The sequence below is a fragment of the Momordica charantia genome (assembly GCF_013281855.1).
Source record: "Momordica charantia cultivar OHB3-1 chromosome 8 unlocalized genomic scaffold, Mcharantia_2.0 BLBB01000008.1, whole genome shotgun sequence".
In the NCBI taxonomy this organism is placed as follows: domain Eukaryota; kingdom Viridiplantae; phylum Streptophyta; class Magnoliopsida; order Cucurbitales; family Cucurbitaceae; genus Momordica; species Momordica charantia.
In genome coordinates this window covers 3,588,837-3,599,432 of record NW_028275166.1, presented here as the reverse complement: position 1 = coordinate 3,599,432, position 10,596 = coordinate 3,588,837, and the positions used below count along the sequence as shown (strand labels likewise).

Sequence of the window (10,596 nt, the reverse complement as noted above, 5' to 3'; positions counted from 1 at the left end):
AGGTTACTTAAATAAGTTTAGGGACATCAAACAAGTTTTGAACTGTAGAAACTGATGCCGCAATCAGCCACCCAACCTATTACCATCGTCAACAATCGACCAATCAGTTGATTCGGGTGTACATACGTGTCAACGACCGACCAATCAATCAATTTGATCAATTGTTTCATGTCTAAAGATTGTTTTATCAGATCAATTTTCGGCCTCCAACGTACAACCCTAACTTAAAAATATAATCAAAACCTCAAAGTTTTTAAATGATAAAAATATGCTTTTTTATATTATTATTCAGCTGTAATAAACCAAAAATAATCGAATTGACTATAAGAACTCCGAAGAAATTCAAATAAATTTTACAGCAGAACATAAAAGTTAATATTTATGATATTTCTGGTTATTCTATTTAATGCTTGCAAAAAATGATTTCAGAAAAACAGTACAATTCTCCAAGTAAAAAACAGATCATATTATAAGATATTAAACGATCTTACTATACCACTTCAGCCTATGCGTCCCAATTAAATAACTAAATGGGACTATGGGAGGAGGATCGATCAAGGTTCTACATGATCCATCCCAAAACAATGGAGGCCAACCAAGATATGAAGAAACTGATGCCCTGCAACAGCCAACAAGCAACAGCCTTGTTGATCATAATAGATACTCTGTAAAAGATAGGAAAAACACAATCAAATATCTTCTAGATACAGATGCACGCATGGGAAGTAAAGATTCATGTATAATAAAAACCCCGGGATTGTAATCGTAGCGGGATAGATAAGACAGGATAAATTTCCACACTTCACACAAGTGCCTTTTTAACTTGATCATATTATGCAGAAGTTTAGAATGTGACTGAGAACAGATTCAGCAGCTCATATTTGTCTCAATGTGCCAGTTTCTTCAGATGTTGAAATATCCTCTGTTTAATCCACTGCCGATCATAAGGCAAATAAGCCTGAACTGAATGATCGAATCTGTTGGGGGGAGGGGGGCAATCAGAAATCTTATTGTAACTTCAAAACCAAGATAGATATGCAGAAAATATTTACTTCTTAAAGGGTACAGCGGTAAGTTTACAGATGCATATGTATATCAAACGTGACTCCATCTACACTATCGTATCATCTGCCTTTCACTTAATAATTGGCCGAGAAAGCCTAAAAAGTTAAAAGTTGACATCGGTCCATCAAAAATTAAGACCACCCTTTGCCACAAAAGACAAAGTTTTCTTTGTTCCAACAATAAGTTTGACGTTCCTGTTTGAGCTATTCTTGTGGCAATATATGGATCCTAGCGATGAACATATGACATCAATCCTTTTATTCTGCAGGTGACTATCCATAGTTCCTTGTAGTTATTTCTGTAGTTATTACCTTTTTATCAGGTTGAAAGAATAATAAGTAAAAAAATGTACATCAAAGGGACAACAATAACTTGAAAGAAAAACAAAAAAAAAAAACTTGCTTTTCTACAAGGTTGAACTAAACACTTCAAGACTCGTATAGTAAGAAAGAAAGAAAGAAAAAAAAAACATTTTGAAGATCATGAGCAGAAAAGTTGTTCTTCTAACAATTGAAACAGTTCAGTTTTTATTCACGAGTAGGGGAAGGAGTGAGAAAGAGAAGGCATCATACACTAGTGCACTCATATCAGCGAGGCCATCAATGAAATTGTAGAGATCTGCAATGTCATAAGTGATGTTCCTGATGGCTGGATTTAAGTCTTTAAGCTTCCTTTCATATAGTCCACATATACCTGTACCAGTTCAAAGGTATAACAAAAAATTCAATAAATTAAATTTCCAGACTAATACATTATTTAATTTATTTCTTAATTTTTCTCACTTTTACAAGCTTTTTTTTTTTTTTTTAGGTTTTCAATATCCACGGGTGTCTAAACCTGTTTATTCATATATAAACTGATTTCACCGAACAAATTAACGACTAATTGCTCTCACCATATTTACCATTAAAAAATGTAAAATATCAACATCTCAAATCCATGTCCTCAAAAGAGTTTAGACTTGCAGCTCGTCCCTTTGATTATTACAATGGTCATTAAATCTTTACTCATTCCAGCCACATAACTAAATCACACGTGATTTCCTCCTATAAAACAAAACAATATTTGTAGTTTCATAAACATGGGGGAGGTCCTACAATGCACGTCTCTGTTTTTCAGAAGAGCAAGTTATTAACAAAGATGTTTTTTCCCCTGTGCAAAGGTTCAGGCCATGAAACCACTGAGATATGAAATGATTTCTTAAAAGGTTGAATGAGACCTTTGTCGAATAATAGTTTCAAATAAATTCCAAGAATGCAATAAATGCAATACTCCTTACTCAATGATCGATTATAATGCTAACACAGTGAACTCTTATAAGACATTCATGTCTAGTATAGCAGATTTAGATTCTGCTCTTTTGACTTCTTTTTACTATTTTGTGTTTTGCTTGGCATGTAACGCGGTGGTCTAAAATGATATTAATTATCAAGTCCTTTAATGACCAATAGTTGAATTTTCTGGACAAATAAGTCACATAAATGGAGAGCCAATTGAGAAACAGTGAAACACCTAAGTTTCCTCATCATCGTTGAACTATAACATCAAAACTTTAAACTAAAAAAAGGTCCTGCATCACTTGCATTATGAGCAGACAATATAGAAGGTAACGTACCAACAATTAAGAAGATGATGAGTTGTTCAAAGGAAATGAAAAGAAGACACACCCAGACCTGTGATGGTACTCTAAAGGTATAACTTTGACTTCTATATTATTTTGCATCATTCATCAATAAAGATAGGTGATTGCATTTAATATTTGCTTTGATGTCAAAATTTTGAACTCCAGAATCTTTTTTTTTTCTATTTTCTTGAGCACGTGAACTCCAGGATCAAGTGAAAGTTGATAGAATCTAAGTATGGATGAAGAGATCCCAACCAAAACAAGACAGCAAAGGCAACCAGACGAACATCCTTTATGTAATACTTTAACTTATCCTTCAGATGCCATTATATGAAACTATTTTTTACTCCTACTAAATCTATAAACCTGCAGAAACTTATAACCATTTTAATGAAACCATAACCAACCATTTCACAAAAGGCATTTTTTTTTTATAAGAAACAATTTCATTGATGGATGACATTACAAAGAGAGGGGCAAACCCACGAAAAACCAAAGGAATTACAGAAAACTTCTCCAATTGGATAATAAAGAGCTCAAACTATAAGAATGAAAATGGTGTGTTGATCTACACCAAGACATAGCATGAAAAGTAATATTATCAAAAAGGGTGATGAAAGGCAGATTTCAAAAAGGGTACGAAAAGCCTTAAAAAATAAACAATGATATTATACTTTCAACATAACTATTGAGAAGCATCCTTGGCTATTTATTCCACGATCTAGCATCTTCTTTACTCAAACAATATAAGTAGGTGATAAATCATACCGTCCATTGATTGACTTATTGAATCATAATCCATAAAAGTCCTGGTTGCCCTGTTGTGAGAAGTTTGCATAAGAAGGATGGTATGCCTGTTAGCCTGAAGGAGGGGAAGATAAAGAAAACGATTAGTCAAAAACTCAACATGAGATGTGGGTGTAATTTTCTTTCAAAATTTTTTTTAAAATAATAAAACTAAAAATTAAAAATAAGGCCCTTCTGCAGAAGTACATCAAGATCAACATAATGTTCGTGTTCTCTTTTCTTACAAACTCAGATCTTCATGTTCATATTTTTATGTAATGACAAGACTGTGTCACTGAGACAATCAGACAACAGATTCAAAATTAGATGGAGACGGCTGTAAAGTTCAAGTTTCAAATGTAAGCAAGAATAAAATTTTATCACGAGGGAATCAACAACCATCCTGTTTGAGTTGATGTGGTCGTTGCAATTAAACTTAAGCAAGAACAATGAGAGTCATCTTCAGCATGTGAAGCCTACTGGTTAATCAGAGAGAAAAGCTCAAGCCATGCAACTACTATCAATTTCTGGACAACACAAAATATAACAGCAATTACATTTACCATATATAAAAGCTCTTAGCGGTTATTCCTGTTCAATGAGCAAAACTGTATCAGTTTCAGTGTATCTTGTGCAAATTACTTCAAAAATCCCTAACCCTTGATTTGATACTCCGCAAGAAGAAAAGGTGTAGGCTCGGAAGGGGAAGGCAGAGGGAGAAGACTAATCACCGATAAAGGCACATTGGAAATACTTAAGAGTTACTATTTGTTTAAGAGTTCATTGAATAGAATAGAAAAAGCATAGTGGAACAAGTACTTCTAAATCCCATGAATAAGAACGAGTTTCAGATCGGCAAGGAAACCCTAACAAAATGAAGACGGCAAATTCGTAATGGAAGCGTGGAATTGAAGCTTAATGAATACAAACGAGTAGAAGGGAATAGAAAGCGAGAAAGAAAGACGTTAAAAGGGCTGTAAATTACCATGGGAAGCGGTAGTGAACCTCGGCTCAGAAAGGAAGCTCACAGGGCGCGTTGCAGAGAATTGATGGCCGCTGTGTGAGTGAGCGAGCGATAGAGAGAGAGAGAGAGAGAGCGCGGAGGCGACGACGACGACCGAGAATGAGTTGCGCGTAGAATTGACCATCGCAACACTGTCGTGTCAATCCAGGGCTATAATGGAGAATTCCATGAGCGAGCTATCTTTTTTACTTCAAGGAAAGGATTTTTTTTTTCTTTTTCTTTTTCGTATTATCTCGTTAATGTTCCTTTTCATAGTTGCAATTTCTTTTTAGTCAAATAACATCTAGACCGGAATTTTATCATCCTCTACTCGGACTATATGTCTAAATTAAATTAATAAAATAGGTTTAAATTCTCTCACATTTATAAGTTGCAGCTCACGCATTCACGACTTAAAAATTTTACAATTATAATAGTGAAAAAATATATTTTTTATTTTTAAGTTGGTCCATATATTTTAAAATATTACATTTTTATCTTTTATCTTGAGTTTAGTTTTCATTTGGTCTTTAAATTTTAAAATATTAAATTGAGTTGCTGTGATCTATACTTTTTCTGGAGTGTAATCCAAATTCCATCTGCTTTTCTCTATTTTGAAAAGTAAATTGCATTTTCACAAATATTTTAGCTATTTTTCACTTTTCTTTAAAATATTTTTAATTGTTTTGGTTGATATGAGTTTAGTTCGACTCTTAAAAGGTCGAAAGTTCAATCTCATATTTTCATTTAAGTATCGTTATACTTTTTTCTCTTCAACATTTTTTTTTAATGAAATATACTTCTCTCTAATTTTTCTTCCTCTAAATCTACATGTTTACAATGTCAAAAAAACAATAAATTAGATAAATAAATCTGTATGTTCTTTCTACGTCAGTTATAACATTTATTTTGATTGCTTTTTATAACTTTTCTTCCCTTTCCAAGAAAATACAATCTCAAAAAAAAAAAAAGAACTATAACAAAACAAATAGCCATTTTCACGTAGATCATCATTTATTGAGAAAATAAAGTCTAACAAATAGTCATTTTCAATAATAAATTGTCAAACATTAAATAGTAGAGTAGTGAACAATAGGATAGAGACAAGTTTTTACCGGCAATGACCAACATAATTTCCTTATATTAATATGAGACATTTTAGATAAAACTAAAAAGTAAAGTAGATGTAAAAGGTTGACTTCCAACACTTTAATTTTATTGACTTTATAGTTTATGGAATTGAACTGGCTGATATTGGTTGATTTATTTTATGAATTGACCTTATACCATAATCTCATATAGTTAGTGTTGATGTTGAAATTCGATTTGTTGACGTGACCATCGAAAGAAGATGTGGTGACTTACCTAACTTACATAACCGAACTCAGACTAGTGTTGTCCTGCCAAATGCTCTCCAATATATTGCTCGGATTAGAACTTAGTTTGGAAGAGTTAATTGAAGAGCTCAAATATTGTAATATGTGCACCTTTGAAGAGGGTTGGAAACATCTTCTATAGAAAAATACTTTGGGATAATGTGTTTTGAAAGATCCAGGTCGCACCATTGGACAGATTTTGTTGCTAGCTCCAATGATCTTTTGACATGCACGATCATACTTCCGCTGAATGTTAGCAAATATGCCACCGATCAATCTCAGCCTTAGGAGGTTAGACGAATAGGATTGTCTATCTCGGTGGAACGTGGACTTTCCCTCTTGGGCCTTTTGAGCCTGGGTTTGAGCCCATGGCTAAGTGGCGCTCAGGGATTCGTCACGTGTATAGTTCGACTTTGAGCCCATAACAGTTTGGTTTAGTTTAATACGATCTCAACAAATTTTACAAAAAAAAAAAAAAAAAACCACCTCACTCGTCAAAATTATACATAAACTCAAAGAACAGAATACTCTGTTTCGCATCCATCTGAATTCGATCCAGTTCTGTATACGCTAAACCTGGCCCTCGCGTTCCATGGAGACGAGAGGAATGCTATCGCCGTCTTCCTCCACGTTCGAACTCTTTCTCGCTAGCGTCTGATCAGACGGAACCAAAATCTCCGATTGGCTCGCATCGGGAACAAGAAAAACGAACGCCACAACCACAAATCTCAGCAGCGTCCGAACCAGAACCACAAGCCACAAGTTCGTAAAATCAGTCCTCGTAACTCCAAATCCGTGGAGCACCAATCCGCCGCTCCATTTCGAGCACAGGGTGCCCAGGCTATCAATGCAAGCTAACAATGCGAAGAACGTCCCTTCGATTCCGGCGGGACAGAGCCGAGTGTTCAGCACCATCATTGGCGTCCACCGGATTCGCGTCACGATGTGAGTAACGCACTCTTCCAACACCACGAAGAACTCATCGGGAATTCCCAGAGCCAGATTCCACCGGAGGACGAGTGCGACGTCGAGAAATCCGACGACGCCGTAGAAAACCTGAGCGAAGAAGAGGATCCGTCTGAATTTCAAGTCCCGGAGCGCCTTGTGGTAGATGAGTACTCCGACGAGAGACGCGGCGGAGCCGATTGCGTAGATGAGCCCTACCGATTCCTGGAAAGAAGAAGAAGAAGGTCGTAAAGAAATAATCCGACATGACGTTTAATCGAGATGAGTTAAGAGTTGCAGTAGAGTGACGACATGTCGAAGACCTGAGAGAATGCGGGGCCCGCTTTCTTGTCCGTGTACCAATAGAATTGGCCCTCGTGAGTACTTATACTGAGAGAGAGCGCGAGGAACATGAAAAGAGCAGGCCTCCACACGTGCGGGTATTTGATGGCTTTACACGTGTCTTTTACAGCTACTCCCACTTGCTTTATACATTCTGCCTGCATTAGGGGAATAGAGATAGAGTTGGGGAATGGGAAATAAATTTATTTTGCATGATTTTAGACCCAGAAAAAAAAGGTATTTATCCAAATTTACTAAATTTATTATTTGATTTAAAAGCTTTAATATTGGTAAATATTGAAAAAGAAAAATGAAGATTAAAAGAAGTAAAAACCTTTCCCTTCCCGTAAGATCCGGTGGTGGTGGATCTTGTCTCGTATATGACGAAGCCCAACACGATTATCATGGCGGGGGGAATTGCCAATATTCCAAGTGCTTCCTGTGTCCAATCCAAACACAACAGTAAAGTAAGTAATTCTCCAAAATGCTAATTATATATATATTTTTTCTTTCAAAAAGTCGTTCTAAACACAAAAATTAAGGATGTAAGTTTTTTAGGCATAAAATAAATATGTAGTTTCGAAATATACTACAAATTCTGAATTAAAAAATCAGTATAAGAAGTAGAAACTATGTATGATTGTCATACATAGTTTCTAAATTAACTGTTTACTGACCAAAAATTTAAATATGTTTTGTCAGACAAACCATGTATAGAAAATTATTTCAATCTTGATGTTAATTATTTATCATTTATGGTCTAAAATTTGATATGTAACTTTTAGGTATAACTTCAACTTCAAATAAATTTTATTTTAATATCAATTCATTAGACAAATGAAGAAGCTACATATTTATTTTAGGATAATATTAAATAATTTATATATATATATATATATATATATATATATAAAGAGTAGTAAGAACTATTTTTTTTAAAGGGTGGAATAAAATAATTTTAATTTGCAATAGATCTAGAAACTAAAATATCCGTATCAAAGTTTCTGCAGGAAATAAGAGTACTCAATAAAGGCATGAATTGTATGAATATTTTACTTTCTTAAAAATAAATATTTTCTATCTTGCAACCATAAATATTGGCAACCTGAACATAAGTTAGAGTAAGTATCTCGTTGTGTGTTTGAATTCCCACCTCGTGTTATATTAAAAGGAATTAGTGTCTTTTATAATTTAATATTTGTTTAAAAAGGAAATTATATACTCCTCGAAACAATATTAAAATCAGATGGAAGCTAAGAGCATGTAAGAAAGGAGATTCGAACTTACAACCTTTTGGTTGGAGATATATGACAATTATCATTGAGGCCCGCTTTAACTAACATTTAATCATATTTCATAACCATTTTATTTTTAGTTTTATATTAATTTAAAGTTAAAAATTACAACCATGAATTCCACTGTTATCAAAGAAAAAAACCACTCGTTCCACTGCCACCTAAATATTCTGTTGTCTCATTAAAAACAGTTTAAAAAAATCTAAAGCAAAATTTTGGGGAAAAAAAGTTTAAAAAACTCGATTTGTTTCGAAAGGTGAATAACATACCTCGAAAAGACAAATTTTATTTAATAAAGTCAGAAAACTAATTTCCCTATAAAATGGGCCTTAAGCCCTTAGCCATGCATTTGTTTTTAAATTTTAATATTTATATAACAGCTATTTTTCCCAATAAAGAAACAGGGGGAGGAAGACGAAGGAGAAAGGAAAATCGGGCGGACCTGAGCTCCGAGAAGATGAACAAAGAGGCCGCTAATGGAGTACCCAATCAAATGACCGATCGACGAGCAAGCGCCACAAAGACTCTGCAAATCCTGCGCCAACCACCGCACCTCAATACTACTTCTCACAATGCACGCGTCAATCGTCACATCGGCAATCGCCATCGCCGCCGAAACTCCAATCAAAAACCCTAGAGCCCCCAAAACCCCTAATCCGCCCTTCGCCGCCAGTGCCAGCGCCGACACCGTCCCAACGACGCCGGCCAGCACGAAATACGGCCGCCGGAGGTACCCTCTCACCGGAAACACGTCCGTGAGCAGTCCCCAAACCGGCTTCATCACCCAGGGGATGGCGTAAATCCCGATGTAGACCTGAACGACGGACGGCTGGAGTTTCTGAACGTCTTTCCAGTAGTAATCGGAGACGACTTTGAAATAGGAGCCGGAGAAGCCATGGTTGAGACCGTAGACGAGGATTACGCCGAAAATGAAGCTCGGATTTAGCTCCGATGAGAGCAATTTCAGCCACCGGAAAGGTTGCGTGACGACGGAGAGGAATTTGTAGTTGTTGGCTCTGGCTGCAATTGAAGATTTGGAGGATGTATATTGATTTGGCCGGTGTTTGGATGGATCGGAATTTGGATCTTCCGCCATTTTTGGAGCTTCAGAGAGATCCATCCTCCATAGAAGAAAGAGGAAGAAGAAGAAGAAGACTTCATGTTCCGCTGACGAACGAAGATCGAGAAAAGGAAATTTTGGAGATTATTTAATTTAACTTAATAATGCCTTTTTTCTAACTCCTCCGCCAACTTGCGTATATTAAAATCCTAAAATTTTGAGATATATGTATTTCAAGAAATCAGGTCAGGGGGTTTAAAAAAGTTAGGGTTGGGTTAATAAGCTCGTTTCAGCTTTTTTAGTACAAGATGTGTGGATAATCGAACTCTCCATTACCGTTGAATAAGTTCGTTTGAGTTGGATTGGATCCAAATATATTAAAATTGTACGAGTTTGAGTTAGTTCAAAAGTTCACTTAAAATGAATTTCCATTAAACCAATTGACTCAAATTTAATATGAATTATTTACTTTTAATTTTATTCAATAGACTATTCCATTCAATAATCTAGGGACTATTGGATCTTGATTTTTAAAGTTTTTGAAGTGTATTTTCTCACTATATAAATAAATATCTACTTATGGATCTTGATTAAATCTCAAACAATATATAAATAAATGTTTAAGATGTTATCAATTTTTTATTATACAATATTTTGAATAAATGATTCCAATCACTCAATCCACCAAATCAAAATATTTTCATAATTAGGTTGGATTGTTAAATAGATTTACTTTCAGAATAATTGAATATATGTTTGAGAGTGATGATAAAATGAGTGATTTTGAAAAAAAAAATTAAAGTAAAATTGATTTTTTAAAATCAAATACCTTAAAAATCAATTTAGAGTGATTTTAAATATTTCTAAAATCAATTTTTTAATAGATCAAATACGGTGGATGAAAATGGAAAGTGATTTTAATGGTGTCAAACAATTTTCCCGACCTTTTTACCTGGTACTATTTCCCTTCATGATATGTTTAGTTTTTAAAATAGGAGGATGATGGGTTGGAATGGAATCAAGAAGTGACGTGTGCATATACGTATGCATTCCTACCCTGAGTTTAATTTTGTTTTATTCTTTTCATTTTCTTGTTAAAT

General features: G+C 34.7%; 2 protein-coding genes across 3 annotated transcripts; both read right to left on the bottom strand.

Moving 5' to 3' along the window:
- Positions 1-603: 603 nt before the first annotated feature.
- On the bottom strand, positions 604-4,641 carry LOC111005177 (enhancer of rudimentary protein). 2 transcript variants are annotated; one of them, XM_022276591.2, is made up of 4 exons: positions 4,461-4,641; positions 3,458-3,551; positions 1,638-1,758; positions 604-977 (listed from the first exon to the last, which is right to left on the bottom strand). In XM_022276591.2, the coding sequence occupies exons 1-4, from the start codon at positions 4,461-4,463 to the stop codon at positions 887-889; spliced, it is 309 nt and encodes a 102-aa protein (XP_022132283.1). In that variant the 5' UTR covers positions 4,464-4,641; the 3' UTR covers positions 604-886. The 2 variants fall into 2 exon arrangements, with proteins under 2 accessions (XP_022132283.1, XP_087984399.1); XM_088128273.1 differs by lacking the exon at positions 4,461-4,641 and adding an exon at positions 4,039-4,058.
- A 1,313-nt stretch (positions 4,642-5,954) lies between these two features.
- Positions 5,955-9,762, bottom strand: LOC111005042 (Major facilitator superfamily protein). The gene is made up of 4 exons (XM_088127896.1): positions 8,879-9,762; positions 7,476-7,580; positions 7,123-7,299; positions 5,955-7,024 (listed from the first exon to the last, which is right to left on the bottom strand). Exons 1-4 carry the CDS (start codon positions 9,554-9,556, stop codon positions 6,425-6,427), a joined length of 1,560 nt encoding a protein of 519 aa, XP_087984022.1. The 5' UTR covers positions 9,557-9,762; the 3' UTR covers positions 5,955-6,424.
- Between the last annotated feature and the right edge of the window lie 834 nt (positions 9,763-10,596).